We start from the raw sequence: 19,143 nt of genomic DNA, 5'->3' as shown, positions 1-19,143 counted from the left end.
CTCATTTTGCCCAAAAATCGTCATATCATACGACAGTATGTCAAAACAGCGACGAATTTTATATATCATCTGAATATAAAAGTTGTAAAAGAAAAGTAACAGCATAATTTACAAAATTGGCTGTTGAGAATATACAAGTTATGCGTATTATTTGTAAGTATTGAGTTATGTGATCATTATGGAGTATTTTGGGCGTTGAAAATTAATCAGTTAATAGCATTATATGAGTATTTGGCTAAATAAATATATCAGCCGTACAAATGTTGGCTGTTGTGAATACGAGTATAATTTATAAAGATACATTATTAAATTCCCAATGGACATGATGGATGGATTATATGAGCAAATTGGCAGGTGAGATGAGATACATTATAGCCGTAATTTTGAATTCCAGCAGATAGAATTGGCTAAAGAAAACTATCAGCAGAGTTTTGGAATTAAATCTAATACTTGAACTTACTTTTTGCAACTATTGCGACGTTGCGCGCGTCGACCGTCTGGAACCATCAGATTTCATCAGACTGACCCGCAACGTCGCAATAGTTGCAAAAAGTAAGTTCCAGTATAAAACTGAAAAAAAAAAAAAACTCGTCTTGGGTCAGTAACCATGCACCCGTTCTTGTCACAACTTGAACCTTGAGGTCCTAAAACTGATAAATGTGATGGAGACAGGGTCTTCTCAGTGGCTGGCCTCAGAGCTTGGAATAATCTCCCAAATCACATTCGTAATTCTCCAACAGTTGAAACCTTCAAATCTGCTCTCAAAACTCATCTGTTTCAGATTTCCTATGTTTAGTTTTTCTTGTTTTTTGCTTCTTTGTTTTTAGTTTTTATTGCGCTTTGAATCCAGCGGTAAAGGTGCTATATAAGTGTTGGTTAATTGGGTTTCAAAATGATTAACACTGACAAATTACATTTGGAAAACATACTCCTTCTGTGGAAGATATTTCCAAAATCTCTTCTACAGGGGTATAGTGTGGATTTCAACTGGAATACGGTAGACCATTTGCCTGCTGAAAAGAGTAAAAGTGCTTAAATTTATTTGTTGTATAGCCTTATAATTAAATCCTCATTAGGTGAAATGGCTATTGAATATTATCATGATTATAGCCTTATGAGGATATTTTGCTGAAGTTTATGTGTTTGTTTAATATTTTGTCTATTTGTTTATATAGCCTTACAATTAGATTCCCTGGTTACGGTTCGCTATCTCTAAGGTTCGCTATCTCTAAGGTTCGCTATCACTAATTTCAAATAAGGTTCACTATCTCTAATTTTAAATAAGGTTCGCTATCTCTAATTTCAAATAAGGTTCGCTATCTCTAATTTCAAATAAGGTTCGTTATAGAGATTAGAAATAGAGATAGCGGACCTTATTTAAAATTAGAGATAGTGGACCTTATTTAAGATTAGTGATAACGAACCTTAGGTATAGCGAACCTTAATCAAAATTAGTGATAACGAACCTTAGAGATAGCGAACCTTAATTAATTAGGAATAGCGAACCTTAAACAAAATTAGTGATAGCGAACCTTAGGTATAGCGGACCTTAATTGGAATTAGTGATAACGAACCTTAGAGATAGCGAACCTTCAATAAATTAGTGATAGCGGGCCTTATTCAAAATTAGTGATAGCGAACCTTATTTTAAATTAGTGATATCGAACCTTAGAACTAGCGAACCTTATTCTAAATTAGTGATATCGAACTTTAGAAGTAGCGGACCTTTTTTTAGGTATAGCGAACCTTTTTCTCTATTAGAGATAGCGGGATTCTGATCTCCATAGACTTTACACGTTAGTGATAGCGAACCTTAGAGATAGCGAACCTTAGAGATAGCGGACCTTAGAGATAGCGGGATGTCACCAGATTCCCTGTGGGTGGAATTGGCTAATATTAACTTTATGAGGGTATTTGGCTGATGAAGTATAGCCTAAAATAGATATCAAGTTTTGATTTGCTTGCTTGTTTATATGTTGGTTTATTTATTTGTATATAGCCTTACATTATAATTCTCAGTAGATGGAATTGACCACAGAAAATTATTAGCCTTATGAGGGTATTTGGCTGAGAAAAATATATTTTATTTGTTTGTCTATCTGTTTGTTTATTTGTTTGTATAGCCTTACATGTACAATTAAATGCACTGTCTACAGATGGAATTGGCTATTAGTAATATATAAAATTAACAGCCTTATGTAGGTACTTGGCTGCTGAGAAATATATCTGCCTATATGAAGGTATTTGGCTTTCAAATGAATTTGGTTAAAGAAAATCATCAGCCTTATGAACGTATTTGCCTGATGTGAAGATATAAATTAATATATATGAAGGGGGGTTTGAAGAGGGAAAGTAAACGTATTTTCCCTGTGTCAATAGACCTGTAACTTTTTTGAACATAACATATGAGGATTTCGTGATCCTAGTATCCTCTTTTTATGTCATTTTTCAGTAGATATCCACGAAAAAAGCTTATTTCCAAAATTTCAGTTGATTCCGATTTTGCGTTTGCGAGTTATGCATGATTATGTGTGGTACACTGCTCCATAGACAATGTGTTGTAATTTCGTTCTGGTGCACCAGAACGAAATTCAAATTTGGCGATATTTTTGCTAAACGAATTAATCTGCAAGAAATATTTGGTACATAAACATCATGTAGCCAGAGGTATCCAGTGGTGTAAAAATCTCAACTTTTTTTGTGAAAAGTGGGGGATGAGGCTGTGGATCACGAAATGCCCTTTAACTATACATCACAGATAGTGAAAAGTCCTCCCTGAAGCTATACAAAAAGTTGGCACAATACAAGTTTTGTTAAAGTTTGTTCTATTGAAAGGTAAAATTATTCAAGAAAACTAGCCTTCAGCTATTCTTTATGTACCATTTTATTCATTGAATAGTGTAATAATTATCTTGAAATATAAAACATATGAAGCCGGGTCCGCTCAAAGCCAATTATTTTCTGTCACCAGACAATCCAAGGACGTCCTCCAATATTTTTGTATTTTTGTATTTTTATCTTCATATATTTTCAACTTTTCAAGCTTCAAACAACAAAGCAAAAATTGATTTTTATTTTCACTAGCATTGTATTGCTATAACAGCTAGACAGTAGGACATTTTTCGTTTGTTTGTCTGGGATCTGGAATGAGCGTTTTGGAGCGTTTCGACAGTATTTTTTGTGGGACATGAGAGCGCATCAGACATATCGAATTGCATTCTGAATACGAAGAATGTCTTTCTGATATCAAATAATTTTCATTTTTGAAATTCACGATATAATACAAATTTTATGACAAATTATTAAAATTTGATATTTTCACGTTTTTGATAACAGTCCTCGAAGTAAATTTTGTAAATCTAATGACATATTCTTAAAGTGTATGTAGCTGGTGGGAGGAAAAGCCGACGATCAATTGAAAGTTTTGACCTTTCATATTGAAGATATGGATTTTTTCCTAAAAAGACCTAATTTTTTGGGTGTTTTTAGAAAAAAAATCCATATCTTCAATACGAAAGGTCAAAATTTTCAATTGATCGTCGGCCTTTCATCCCACCTACATACACTTTATGTATAAATCATCAGATTTATAAAGTTTACTTCGAGTACTGTTCAATATCAAAAATATCAATTTTTAATCATTTGCCATAAAATGTGTATTACATTGCGAATTAACAAAAAAAAATCAAAATTAATTTGATATCAGAAGGACATTCTTCGTATTCAGAATGCAATTCGATGTCTGATGTGCTCTAATGTCCCACAATAAATATTGTCCAAACGTTCAAATGTAATGAAATAAACCCGCCGTATAATTGCTATCTTCAGTAGATAGAAAAAAAAAATCACCAAACATACAAATATGCCAAATGAGTTTCGGGACACAGCTTCTACTGCTAAAGGTATTAATTATTTTATTCGTATGCCCTTAATGCTATCTTCAGAAGATCGGAAGATCATGCTATCTTCAGAAGATTAGTAGAGCAAAAAACATGAAAAACAGAAAAAAATCCTTAGCACGAGTTCTACCTGTGCGAGCATTCAGAAAAAAAAGCAAATAGGTTGAATGCAAAGCTATAAAGAAATACTAAAATGACGAAGCTGATAAATATATAAAACATGACGTGTTGAAAGAAAAATAAAGAAACAAAAAAAGCAAAGAGATGATGATTCTGAACGCAATTCGTGGCAAAATCGGACCGATGAACATGCTCAATGTATGAATTATCTTTTGTATTAGGCCTATATATATAGGCCTAAACCCGCCTTAGGTAAATTGGGGTAAATGGAACGCTTAAGCAATAAATCACAGGAGGATATCCATATATGATTTTTGTTTGTTTCAATAAGTAGATAATATGTTTTTACAACTTGTTTTAACAGATAAACTCCCATTTTATGGCTTTGTTTCTTGTATCGGTCCAAATACATGCATGGTCGGTCATGGTGTTCTAGTTACCCCAACAAATTGGGGGTAAATGGAACAGCGGAATGAGTAATTGGAACAAGGGGCATTTATACTTGCAAGGAGCCTACATTCATAGCTATATTTACATTGAAAAGACATCAGAATATTTTATTTAACATATATTTTGTGACTAAACAAAAGATTAACAAAAATAATTTTGTTTTCATGTTTTTTTTTATAAACATGGTAAAATACCACGTAAAAATACACTTTCTCTCGAAAAAATTGGTTTTCAGATTTTTAAAAATCAATAGGAGGCCTAATCTACCATGAATTAGTTATTTGTAGTATATAATTTCATAATAATTAAACCAATTAGTAAAAAAATATTAACATGTTATTTATATTTGAAGTCAGTCAACCGTGTTCCATTTACCTCAAGTGGATCTGTTGTGGGGTAAATGGAACACCAAACTAATTAATTAGCTAATTAGCATATTAATTTGCATAATTTCATCATTAAAATCTGCTATTTTATTGTTTAAAACATTTATGTTATTATAGATAACAAACATTATTGCCAATATTGTAAGACAAGTCTCAGCACAACATTCAAATATTTAGGAATCAATACCCTTAAATTAGTAATGTTCACTGAACCGTAGCACCACTTCAAGTTCATGGTCAGTGACAACATTTGAGATTTTCTTCCATACCACTCAAACGACCTCAACAAGCAAGCAAACAAAAAAAAAAGCATTATTTAGTGTTGTGCGCCCTAAAAATAGAAAGTGGCCAAAGTGGCGACGCGCTGCGCTTACCGGCGATCATGTGAGCATCCCAAAATTGACTCGATTGAACAGTGTTTGTGTTTTTTCAATCTTTGGCTTTGTCACTTTGCACAGTACTTTAAACTATTTCATTGTTTGGAGCAGGCATTTTATCAATGTCAATTTACAGCTTTTTATACTGTTAACAATATGACGTCCAAAATTGTGTTATTGTTCTTATTTTGTGGCGCAATGGCAGTCACAAACTCAGTCTCTGAATCTGATGTCTTAAATTTAAGCTTACCTAAAACCCCTATCAACATGATCAACAACACATCAGCTTGTCCATGTTCGAATGTGAATTGGTGCAGCACAATAACAACACCACCACGAAAAGAGGTAAGCGTATTCAACAATTGAATGTATGTGAGGAATTCCTCTGTGAAATGTATTGAAATCTGTTGGGGGCAAGGGGGGGGGGGTGGGGTAGGCAAAAAACTGCACGTAAATCCTGTGCGTTGATACTCAAACTGTTGTTGAGGTAAGCTCGCATATGGAAGGAAGGTAGTGCCGTCATTCGGCGAGGATGACAATTTTGACCTCCTCGTCTGTTTACAAACAGAGAGGTGGACAAAAGACCGCTCCGCTTGTCCAAACACTCAAGTATCAGAAAGATGGTCCACAATCATGATAGCGCGATTCATGTAACATGAATAGGGATTAATTAAAAAGCTGTCAAGTAGAACCATGTGCTTCTTTTGTCCAATTTGCCATCAAGATTTCATATGGAAACAGTTCAGACCCAGAACATGAATCATGTCAGAAATTAATATTTTGTTCTGGGACTGATTATTCGGACTAGAGGGGGGCACATAACTTTTAGGGCATGATGGGTAGCTGCATAATATAACCTTACTCCACTCACACACTATATAAACGACAGCCCTATGAGGATCGAGTTATATGAGTCTGAGCAACCTCGGACTAGGTAGGGCACCAAACTTTGATTTCAAGTTGGGAACTAAAAACAGAAATCTTATCTTTTTTTTTGGGGGGGAGGGGTTCTAGTGGACTAAAATTGGGCCAAATTATAGGCTGTGTGAGCTGAAACATTTTTTTTCTTAATTTGAGCTAAAGAGCTACAATTTACAGGAGCATGATTAAAGGGAACTGATCCCGATATGGTCCCGATCATTGTTATAGGCCAAGTAAAAGAATAACATGTAAAACATATCATCCAGACTTTTTCAAAAATCGGTGAGGGAGGCCCTTATTATTTGCTATTATGTTATTTTTTAACTATTCATTTACTGTGTAAAATTGCATATACTTGCTAACTCTTTGTCAACACCACATTAAAACAGGGATGCCCCTAATATTTTTGTTATTTCCCCAAAGCCCTACCCTAGCTTGAACAGAGTGTTTTCAATGTGTTTATTTTTAATGATAACCAGTCACTTTGTAACATGGAAATAAAATATGAATGAATGAATGAATGAATGTCTTTTCAATTTCATTAGACATTTTAGAAATAAAGTAAAGGAGCAAGGAACAAAAATATTTGAAAATCTATTTATTTATTTTACTTGGCCTAATCAGAAGAAACTTCTCATCTTCTCTGGCCTAACATCATTTTACAGTTTAATTAAATATAAAATGTTTGTAAACAAATTCCAACAAAAGGTGATGTTGACATACCTCAATGATGTTTCATGCTGTATCGCAGCACTTTCTCAAATTGAATGATCAGCTTTGAGGTATTGAGGTAAACATCATTGAGGTATGTCAACATCACCTTTTATTGGATTTGTTTACGAACATTTTATATAATTGTATTACAGTTTAATTTTGAGAAAACACAAAAATGTTATCTTGTCATACTGTCCCATGCCCCAAGTCAAGAGCTAAGTGGGCAGGATTGATGGTTACGCTATGTGAGTGATGAAGTTACTTGAGGTACCGTAGTGTTTTACTGCTTTAAATGACTTGGTACTGGTTATGTTGGTGATCTCTTCTTGTTTATAAGTTCTAATCTCTGGTAGTGAGAGGAATAAAGGTGTTCTTGTAGTCCAGTCTTTGCTAGTGTGGATTGGGATACAGTTCTTATTTGAATGTTGACAGATTATCTTCTTTGAACAGCTTCTAATTTGAGAATTTGTGTATATGGATCCCATATGGCAGCACTCTCCCTACTTGCCACCATCCTCTCATATTGGCAGGGTTCTGTTTTTGCCAGCAAAGTGGGCCAGGGTTCGCAGGTTTTTGTCGCAGGTGGAAAAACAGGTTTTTGCCAGGTATTGCCACTTGGCAAAAACCGAACCCTGCTGGATCGTGAGTGTGTCTGTCTTCCTGTGTATGATGCATAAACCTCTTTCCTTGTATCTGTTTATTTTAGGTATTTGCATTTAGTGTTGGTGGACCTGATTGGAAGAAGTATGATTGGTCAAGAGTTACAACTATTGCCATGTTTGGCCAATACAATGCAGATCTTATGTGTTATGCACACTCACAGGGAGTCAGAGTTGTGCTTAAAGGTATAGCATTTTGATCAATGATTTGAAAAGAAACATACAAACAAACAATCAAAGATACAAACAAACAGTCATCAATATAACTTTTCATTATATTTTAAACAAAAATAATATAATCATGGAGGATCAGGATACATATCGTCGCTGTTTTGGCATAGTGTTGTATGACAATTTTTGGGCAAAATTAGTTATATATAAACTTTCAAAATCTATGAATGAAACTAAACTGAGCTCAAAAAGAAACTTATAATTTTTCACAAGGTCATATCTTGAAATCCTGTCCATCAAAATTACACACAGATTTACTTCAATATTCTACTCTTAAGGGGAAGCTGCACTGAAAAAAGTGATTTTCTAAAGTATTTGACCTGTGCACTTGTAAATTGGTGGGAATGTGTGTGCTGATCAAACTTAGCGATTCCAGCCAAAAAAATGATCGTCGTTATAACGGTTGCCATGGTAACGGCGGCCATGTTGGATTTTCACATGATGTTGTTGCGCGTCCATTTTTCTCAATCGTTCTTTGGTATTTTTTTCTGAAATTTGTTTTATTGACAAATTTAGGTCTAATTAAAAAATGTATAGAGGGAATTTTCAAAAAAGGTTGTACGGTTACGCTTACGGTGCATTAAAATTGGTAAATTTATGCATTTTACGGAAAATTTACAAAAACGGGTCGTTTCCATGGTTACCAGATGTTTTTCAAAATTTCCTTCTATAAATATTTAGATACAGGTATGTCCAACATACTTGCCAAAAATAAGCTCAAACAGATACACCATTACCAAGAAAAGTGACGCATAAGGTAAAAAATGACGCTAAACAACATCTGGCAGAAAATGGCATTTTAAGTCTAGAAACACTTAATATGTTAATTAGGCAGCAATTATGCATATCAAATGTTATAAAATCATGTTTCTGACAACAATAACATTTATACTAATTATTAGCACTCTTTATAGACAATAAACATATTACATTATTCAGAAATTAATTTTTAGCTGGAAATTCCTTAAATATCGCCCTTGAAAACAATACAATACATAAGAAATACATTACGTGTATTAGTATAGGACAGAATTCAATTAGCGACTTTTTTCGTCACGTTGTTCCCTTTGATTACTTGCAACTTCTGAACCAAATGTCCGATTTGAATCAAATAAAAAGCAAATAAAGGCCCAAATTCTATAGATTTTAATTTAGAAAAAACATAAAAGACTAAAATACCCCTATTTCACAACAATCCTGGTGCAGCTTCCCCAACATGTCAGTAACCAAGCAGTTATCCAACTGACACAACAGCAAAATGCACTGACATGAGACAGCTTCCTGGACTACATTCACAGCCCAGCCCTGTTTCATGAAAAAGTGTATGAAAAGCAGAAAGCAGCACCGTTTTATCATCTGTGCAAGGATCTTGTGTGCATTCTCACCGATTTTTTATCCTGTGTGCCAAATGTTGGGCTGTGAAAGTGAAGGAAGTCCAGGAAGCTGTCCCATGACAGTGCATTTTGCTGTTGTGTCAGTTGGACAACTGCTTGGTTACTGACATGTGTTTTGAGTAGAGTATTCAGGTAATCATGTCTGTAATTTTGGTTCATTTTGATTGACAATATTTTAAGATATGACCTTGTGATTCACAAGTTGTAAAAAATTATAAGTTTCTTTTTGAGCTCAGTTTATATATTCACAAAGTTTTGAGACCTAAATGTAATTAGTTAATGAGATATGGCACTAATTAGTATGATATGACATAATTTTAATGTAACACCCCCCCTAAATCTTCATTCTGTGTTTTGGCATAGAGTCGTATCATGATACGTCGCCATAGGCCACCGTGTATCTGCAGTTTCCTACTGTTTTGGCATACTGTCGTATCACATGGCGTATCATATATTTTTACATAGGTTGTCAAATTGTGCATATTTTGGCATACTGCTGTATGAGTTTTCCGATTAATTACTTCTAATTAGTGAATGAATTTGTATTATGTTGGGAACAAAGACAAATATATTATTGATTATATTCTTTGATAATAATAAACATATTTTACTTTGGTGCTCTTCAGTGGGTCTTCAAAAATTGGAAAAACTTAATGCGATTTTCTCAAAACGGCATTTTTCGTCATACGACAGTATGCCAAAACAGCGACGATTGATTGAGCGTTAAAACATTAATGTGGAACACGAACTTCCAGTATTTAATTTAATTTACAAAATAATATAAATGTGGCAGGTTGTTAAATGCAGATTTTTTTAAGGAGGGGGAGTAAATTCCTACTCCTGAGTGTATATCTAGTGGCAATGCCACTTCACCTAAACATAGGATTTGTTTCCCCAGTCAGAAAAAATTATGAAAAGATTTAATTGCACTACTTTCGTCAAAAATTCCCCAATTGGGGAAACAATTTGATATAATTTGTGTTACTGACCAAGACCAAGAACTATTCACTGAAAGTCTTACACAACAACCTGTGCCTGCAAACAAGCTAGAATTAATAACTGTAAGTGTTTCTCATTCACTTGGCAAGCTATAGATATCACAGAATAAGGGCTCATATTGAAATACCCTACCACGTTTTCACACAGAAAGAAGGCAGGATTCCCCTCACTAAGCGCGCGCCTCGGGAAAGCTCGGTCAAAAAACGGATGGATTATATGCATCAGTGATACACCCTGCCCAGGATTTTAACAAAAGAGGGCTAGCACAGGAAAGCTGCAGGATGGCGCACACCTTCCTGTGTAAGGGAATTTCAACATGAGCCCTAATAAAGATTGACCTACCAGGTCAACTATTGTCGCTTTTAACATGGGTCTATTTTTCGGCATAGTGGTAAAAGCCTAACAATTCCCGTCTATTACAAGCTGATCTTCCTCTTATTCTTCCTTGTAAGTGCCTCCCTCATATGTATGAGTATTATCGCACTGCGTACAGACAAGCTGTACTAATTTTTGCTCTGGAACCTAGAGTAGATGAGTGTATTGTTGAAATACAGTCAACAGTACCGGGATGATCCCCTGCTCTTTTCGAATAGCCTGTGACGTTCTTTAACTTGCACACTACATTAATGTGAGAAAATATGCATGTACACGGGACCAAGTGAAGTAGAGTGAAGTGCCTAACGGACTTGCTCAAGGACATAAATATAATTATTTTCATTACATTCTATAGGTTACTTCAGCAACACAATACTCTTTGACAAGGTGGCTCGAAACAAATGGATAATGGACCATGTGAAACTGGCAATTGAACAACACATGGATGGCATCAACATTGATGTGGAATTCCCTCTTAACAAGACATCAGCACCACTACTGACGGAGATGGTCCGTGAGACCACAAAAGTATTCCACAATTCAATCCCAAACTCACAGGTATGAAAATGATTTTCTTTTCACTTAAAGGAGGATTTCCTGATCCAAGCATCCGCTTTTTATTACATTTTTCAATAGATATCCACGAAAAAAGCTTATTCCCAAAATTTCAGTTGATTCCGATTTTGCGTTTGCGAGTTATGCATGATTATGTGTATTAAACTGCTCCATAGGCCACTGTTGTAATTTTATTCTGGTATGCCAGAACGAAATTCAAATTTGACGATATTTTTGCTAAACGAATTAATCTGCAAGAAATTTTTGGTACATAAACATTATGTAGCCAGAGGTTTCCAGTGGTATAAAAATCTCACCTTTTTTTGAGCAAAGTGGGGGGATGAGGCTGTGGGTCACAAAATGCCCTTTTAAATTTCTGGACCAAAATGGATTACTGTTTACCACGTTAAATAGAGATCCATCAATGAAGCATTCTTATTCCAGATTTTGAGTCAAATTGTTCCAACGGTACACCACTAAGCTACCATGTGTTTATTCATACCATCTAACTAAATATATATTTCAGGCTTAAAAGTTATTGGGGTTATGAGAAAATATGAGTTTTCTTCTGGTTCCAATACATGTATCTCAATTTTTGATGGAGTAAATTACTGTTAATTGGATCTTCCACCTTTTTGGCACACTTTAAAATATCACACTATTGCAATGCAATCAACTGACTACTATTGATAGCATACTACAGCAGTTAGATGGTTAATGAAGTAGTGTGCTATCAGCAGTAGATAGTTGATGAAGTAGTGTGCTATCTGCAGTAGATAGTTGATGAAGTAGTGTGCTATCTGCAGTAGATAGCTGTTGAAATAGTGTGCTATCAGCAGTAGATAGTTGATGAAGTAGTGTGCTATCTGCAGTAGATAGTTGATGAAGTAGTGTGCTATCAGCAGTAGATAGTTGATGAAGTAGTGTGCTATCTGCAGTAGATAGTTGATGTGCTATCTGCAGTAGATAGTTGATGCAGTAATGCGCTATCCATAGTAGATCATTGATGAAGTAGTGTGCTACCAGCAGTTAGATGGTTAATGAAATAGTGTGTGATCAGCAGTAGATAGTTTATGAAGTAGTGTGCTATCAGCAGTAGGTAGTTGATGAAGTAGTGTGCTATCAGCAGTAGATAGTTGATGAAGTAGTGTGCTATCTGTAGTAGATAGTTGTTGAAGTAGTGTGCTATCTGTAGTAGATAGTTGATGAAGTAGTGTGCTATCTGTAGTAGATAGTTGTTGAAATAGTGTGCTATCTGCAGTAGATAGTTGATGAAATAGTGTGCTATCTGCAGTAGATAGTTGATGAAATAGTGTGCTATCAGCAGTAGATAGTTGATGAAATAGTGTGCTATCAGCAGTAGATAGTTGATGAAATAGTGTGCTATCAGCAGTAGATAGTTGATGAAATAGTGTGCTATCAGCAGTAGATAGTTGATGAAATAGTGTGCTATCAGCAGTAGATAGTTGATGAAATAGTGTGCTATCAGCAGTAGATAGTTGATGAAATAGTGTGCTATCTGCAGTAGATAGTTGATGAAATAGTGTGCTATCAGCAGTAGTATAGATAGTTGATGAAGTGGTGTGCTATCTGCAGTAGATAGTTGATGAAATAGTGTGCTATCTGCAGTAGATAGTTGATGAAGTAGTGTGCTATCAGCAGTAGATAGTTGATGAAGTATTGTGCTATCAGCAGTAGATAGTTGAGGAAGTAGTGTGCTATCAGCAGTAGATAGTTGATGAAGTAGTGTGCTATCTGCAGTAGATAGTTGATGAAGTAGTGTGCTATCAGCAGTAGATAGTTGATGAAGTAGTGTGCTATCTGCAGTAGATAGTTGATGAAATAGTTTGCTATCAGCAGTAGATAGTTGATGAAATAGTGTGCTATCTGCAGTAGATAGTTGATGAAGTAGTGTGCTATCAGCAGGAGATAGTTGATGAAGTAATGTGCTATCAGCAGGAGATAGTTGATGAAGTAGTGTGCTATCAGCAGTAGATAGTTGATGAAGTAGTATGCTATCCGCAGTAGATAGTTGGTGAAGTAATGTGCTATCCGCAGTAGATAGTTGATGAAATAGTGTGCTATCCGCAGTAGATAGTTGATGAAATAGTGTGCTATCAGCAGTAGATAGTTGGTGAAGTAATGTGCTATCCGCAGTAGATAGTTGGTGAAGTAGTGTGCTATCAGCAGTAGATAGTTGATGAAGCAGTGTGCTATCCGCAGTAGATAGTTGGTGAAGTAATGTGCTATCCGCAGTAGATAGTTGATGAAGTAGTGTGCTATCAGCAGTAGATAGTTGGTGAAGTAATGTGCTATCCGCAGTAGATAGTTGATGAAGTAGTGTGCTATCAGCAGTAGATCGTTGTTGAAATAGCCTGGTATCAGCAGTAGATAGTTGATGAAATAGTGTGCTATCAGCAGTAGATAGTTGATGAAATAGTGTGCTATCAGCAGTAGATAGTTGATGAAGTAGTGTGCTATCAGCAGTAGATAGTTGATGAAGTAGTGTGCTATCTGCAGTAGATAGTTGATGAAATAGTTTGCTATCAGCAGTAGATAGTTGATGAAGTAGTGTGCTATCTGCAGTAGATAGTTGATGAAGTAGTGTGCTATCAGCAGTAGATAGTTGATGAAATAGTGTGCTATCAGCAGTAGATCGTTGATGAAGTAGTGTGCTATCTGCAATAGATAGTTGATGAAGTAGTGTGCTATCAGCAGTAGATAGTTGATGAAGTAGTGTGCTATCTGCAGTAGATAGTTGATGTGCTATCAGCAGTAGATAGTTGATGCAGTAATGCGCTATCCATAGTAGATCATTGATGAAGTAATGTGCTACCAGCAGTAGATGGTTGAAATAGTGTGTGATCAGTAGTAGATAGTTGATGAAATAGTGTGCTATCAGCAGTAGATAGTTGATGAAGTAGTGTGCTATCTGCAATAGATAGTTGATGAAGTAGTGTGCTATCAGCAGTAGATAGTTGATGAAGTAGTGTGCTATCTGCAGTAGATAGTTGATGAAATAGTGTGATATCAGCAGTAGATAGTTGATGAAGTAGTGTGCTATCTGCAATAGATAGTTGATGCAGTAATGCGCTATCCATAGTAGATCATTGATGAAGTAATGTGCTACCAGCAGTAGATGGTTGAAATAGTGTGTGATCAGTAGTAGATAGTTGATGAAATAGTGTGCTATCAGCAGTAGATAGTTGATGAAATAGTGTGCTATCAGCAGTAGATAGTTGAGGAAGTTGTGTGCTATCTGCAGTAGATAGTTGATGAAGTAGTGTGCTATCTGCAGTAGATAGTTGATGAAATAGTGTGCTATCAGCAGTAGTATAGATAGTTGATGAAGTGGTGTGCTATCTGCAGTAGATAGTTGATGAAATAGTGTGCTATCTGCAGTAGATAGTTGATGAAGTAGTGTGCTATCAGCAGTAGATAGTTGATGAAGTATTGTGCTATCAGCAGTAGATAGTTGAGGAAGTAGTGTGCTATCAGCAATAGATAGTTGATGAAGTAGTGTGCTATCTGCAGTAGATAGTTGATGAAGTAGTGTGCTATCAGCAGTAGATAGTTGATGAAGTAGTGTGCTATCTGCAGTAGATAGTTGATGAAATAGTTTGCTATCAGCAGTAGATAGTTGATGAAGTAGTGTGCTATCTGCAGTAGATAGTTGATGAAGTAGTGTGCTATCAGCAGTAGATAGTTGATGAAGTAGTGTGCTATCTGCAGTAGATAGTTGATGAAATAGTGTGCTATCTGCAGTAGATAGTTGATGAAGTAGTGTGCTATCAGCAGTAGATAGTTGATGAAGTATTGTGCTATCAGCAGTAGATAGTTGAGGAAGTAGTGTACTATCAGCAGTAGATAGTTGATGAAGTAGTGTGCTATCTGCAGTAGATAGTTGATGAAGTAGTGTGCTATCAGCAGTAGATAGTTGATGAAGTAGTGTGCTATCTGCAGTAGATAGTTGATGAAATAGTTTGCTATCAGCAGTAGATAGTTGATGAAGTAGTGTGCTATCTGCAGTAGATAGTTGATGAAGTAGTGTGCTATCAGCAGTAGATAGTTGATGAAGTAGTGTGCTATCTGCAGTAGATAGTTGATGAAGTAGTGTGCTATCAGCAGTAGATAGTTCATGAAGTAGTGTGCTATCTGCAGTAGGTAGTTGATGAAATAGTGTGTTATCAGCAGTAGATAGTTGATGAAATAGTGTGCTATCTGCAGTAGATAGTTGATGAAGTAGTGTGCTATCAGCAGTAGATAGTGGACAAAGTAGTGCGCTATCAGCAGTAGATAGTTGAAGTAGTGTGCTATCTGCAGTAGATAGTTGATGAAGTAGTACGTTATCTGCAGTAGATAGTTGATGAAATAGTGTGCTATCAGCAGTAGATAGTTGATGAAGTAGTGTGCTATCTGCAGTAGATAGTTGATGAAGTAGTGTGTCATCAGCAGTAGATAGTTGATGAAATAGTGTGCTATCAGCAGTAGATAGTTGATGAAATAGTGTGCTATCAGCAGTAGATAGTTGAGGAAGTTGTGTGCTATCTGCAGTAGATAGTTGATGAAGTAGTGTGCTATCTGCAGTAGATAGTTGATGAAATAGTGTGCTATCAGCAGTAGATAGTTGATGAAGTGGTGTGCTATCTGCAGTAGATAGTTGATGAAGTAGTGTGCTATCTGCAGTAGATAGTTGATGAAGTAGTGTGCTATCAGCAGTAGATAGTTGATGAAGTATTGTGCTATCAGCAGTAGATAGTTGAGGAAGTAGTGTGCTATCAGCAGTAGATAGTTGAGGAAGTTGTGTGCTATCTGCAGTAGATAGTTGATGAAGTAGTGTGCTATCTGCAGTAGATAGTTGATGAAGTAGTGTGCTATCTGCAGTAGATAGTTGATGAAATAGTGTGCTATCAGCAGTAGATAGTTGATGAAGTGGTGTGCTATCTGCAGTAGATAGTTGATGAAGTAGTGTGCTATCTGCAGTAGATAGTTGATGAAGTAGTGTGCTATCAGCAGTAGATAGTTGATGAAGTATTGTGCTATCAGCAGTAGATAGTTGTGGAAGTAGTGTGCTATCAGCAGTAGATAGTTGATGAAGTAGTGTGCTATCTGCAGTAGATAGTTGATGAAATAGTTTGCTATCAGCAGTAGATAGTTGATGAAGTAGTGTGCTATCTGCAGTAGATAGTTGATGAAGTAGTGTGCTATCAGCAGTAGATAGTTGATGAAGTAGTGTGCTATCTGCAGTAGATAGTTGATGAAGTAGTGTGCTATCAGCAGTAGATAGTTGATGAAGTAGTGTGCTATCTGCAGTAGGTAGTTGATGAAATAGTGTGTTATCAGCAGTAGATAGTTGATGAAATAGTGTGCTATCTGCAGTAGATAGTTGATGAAGTAGTGTGCTATCAGCAGTAGATAGTGGACAAAGTAGTGCGCTATCAGCAGTAGATAGTTGAAGTAGTGTGCTATCTGCAGTAGATAGTTGATGAAGTAGTGTGTTATCTGCAGTAGATAGTTGATGAAATAGTGTGCTATCAGCAGTAGATAGTTGATGAAATAGTGTGCTATCTGCAGTAGATAGTTGATGAAGTAGTGTGTCATCAGCAGTAGATAGTTGATGAAATAGTGTGCTATCAGCAGTAGGTAGTTGAAGAAATAGTGTGTTATCAGCAGTAGATAGTTGATGAAGTATTGTACTATCAGCAGTAGATAGTTGATGAAGTAGTGTGCTATCTGCAGTAGGTAGTTGATGAAATAGTGTGCTATCAGCAGTAGATAGTTGATGAAGTAGTGTGCTATCTGCAGTAGATAGTTGATGAAGTAGTGTGCTATCAGCAGTAGATAGTTGATGAAGTAGTGTGCTATCTGCAGTAGGTAGTTGATGAAATAGTGTGTTATCAGCAGTAGATAGTTGATGAAATAGTGTGCTATCTGCAGTAGATAGTTGATGAAGTAGTGTGCTATCAGCAGTAGATAGTGGACAAAGTAGTGCGCTATCAGCAGTAGATAGTTGATGAAGTAGTGTGCTATCTGCAGTAGATAGTTGATGAAGTAGTGTGTTATCTGCAGTAGATAGTTGATGAAATAGTGTGATATCAGCAGTAGATAGTTGATGAAGTAGTGTGCTATCTGCAGTAGATAGTTGATGAAGTAGTGTGTCATCAGCAGTAGATAGTTGATGAAATAGTGTGCTATCAGCAGTAGATAGTTGATGAAGTAGTGTGCTATCTGCAATAGATAGTTGATGAAGTAGTGTGTTATCTGCAGTGGATAGTTGATGAAATAGTGTGCTATCAGCAGTAGATAGTTGATGAAGTGGTGTGCTATCTGCAGTAGATAGTTGATGAAATAGTGTGCTAAAAAAAATAGCAGCTATCTGCAGTAGGTAGTTGATGAAATAGTGTGCTATCAGCAGTAGGTAGTTGATGAAATAGTGTGCTATCAGCAGTAGGTAGTTGATGAAATAGTGTGCTATCAGCAGTAGATAGTTGATGAAGTAGTGTGCTATCAGCAGTAGATAGTGGACGAAGTAGTGCGCTATCAGCAGTAGATAGTTGATGAAATAGTGTGCTATCAGCAGTAGGTAGTTGATGAAGTAGTGAGCTATCTGCAGTAGATAGTTGATGAAGTAGTGTGTTATCTGCAGTAGATAGTTGATGAAATAGTGTGCTATCAGCAGTAGATAGTTGATGAAGTGGTGTGCTATCTGCAGTATATAGTTGATGAAATAGTGTGCTATCAGCAGTAGGTAGTTGATGAAATAGTGTGCTATCAGCAGTAGGTAGTTGATGAAATAGTGTGCTATCAGCAGTAGGTAGTTGATGAAATAGTGTGCTATCAGCAGTAGGTAGTTGATGAAATAGTGTGCTATCAGCAGTAGATAGTTGATGAAGTAGTGTGCTATCTGAATCAAGATATCTGGGAGTTGTTTTTTTTTTTATCTAAATACAGTCCTTCTATTAGAATTATAGAATCTTATTTTATCATCATTGACTACATTGTCATGTTCTATGCTTTTTTGTTTAAGGGGTACTACACCCTCGATAAATTTGTGTCTATTTTGCATTTTTTCTCAAAACTAATAACACAGTGGTAACAAAAGTTATGTATATTATAGGGCAAGGAATCCAATTACTACACTGGAATTTCAGTGACTCAAGACAAGCGGTTTGTTATTAATGATCAGAAATAAGGTACTGCTAGGATGTACCTCGTTTGTATTCTGAACCGCTTGTCTTGAGTCACTGAAATTTCAGTGTAGTAATTGGATTCCTTGCCCCAATAATATACATAACTTTTGTTACCACTGTGTTATTAGTTTTTGAGAAAATGCAAAAATAGTCACCAATTTACCACATGGGTGTAGTACCCCCTTAAAGCAGACCTGTACAAACTCTGTAACCAGTAACATGTACATACATGTATATGTAGATGCCCAGTTCCATCTAATTTTGACAAAACGAGTACACATTATTATTCTTTCCTACATATTATTGTTATTTCCTTGTAGGTTACATTTGATGTTGCCTGGTCACCCATGTGTGTTGAGAAATGTTGTGAATGCATCGATAAAAGGTGCTACCAGTACAAGGAAATTGTAGAGGCAACAGATTTTGTGTTTGTTATGTCATACGATGAACAGAGTCAGATATGTGGGGATTGCATTGCTAAAGCAAATTCACCTTATGAACAAACTGGAAAAGGTGAGTCATTGCGAGAAAAAGTTCCCTGAATATGCGATATTCAGAGATATTTTGTAAAATAAGATTATTTTTTAACTACTCTAGGAATAGATAAATAAATGTATGTATGTAAAACTGTTCCACAAATTGATTTAAGTATAGTATATGTGACCCATTCTGACAAAAGCAGGAACAAGTCACATTTTTATGATGAAGTATAGTATATGTGACCCATTCTGACAAAAGCAGGAACAAGTCACGTTTTTGACATTTCATAATTTCTGAATTAGATCGAGTTTGGTATTCCAGTGTGCGTTCAATGTGTGCTCGGTCACTTTCCACTCACTGTGCGTGTAATTTGATTCTTGCATGCATACACTG

The 19,143-nt window shown here is 35.9% G+C and overlaps 1 protein-coding gene across 1 annotated transcript in view; it reads left to right on the top strand.

The window, feature by feature from the left end:
* Positions 1-5,242: 5,242 nt before the first annotated feature.
* LOC140137631 (di-N-acetylchitobiase-like) overlaps positions 5,243-19,143 on the top strand; it is a 32,688-nt gene continuing 18,787 nt past the window's right edge. The window contains exons 1-4 of the mRNA XM_072159368.1: positions 5,243-5,577; positions 7,574-7,712; positions 10,881-11,083; positions 18,591-18,783. Of these exons, the coding sequence (XP_072015469.1) occupies positions 5,389-5,577; positions 7,574-7,712; positions 10,881-11,083; positions 18,591-18,783 (724 nt within the window). The 5' untranslated portion in view covers positions 5,243-5,388. The remainder of the gene's footprint in view (positions 5,578-7,573; positions 7,713-10,880; positions 11,084-18,590; positions 18,784-19,143) is intronic.

Source organism: Amphiura filiformis, chromosome 17 (genome assembly GCF_039555335.1).
Source record: "Amphiura filiformis chromosome 17, Afil_fr2py, whole genome shotgun sequence".
Taxonomy (NCBI): Eukaryota; Metazoa; Echinodermata; class Ophiuroidea; order Amphilepidida; family Amphiuridae; genus Amphiura; species Amphiura filiformis.
The sequence above is the reverse complement of the archived record's forward strand: the minus strand, read 5'-3'. Positions and strand labels throughout refer to the sequence as shown.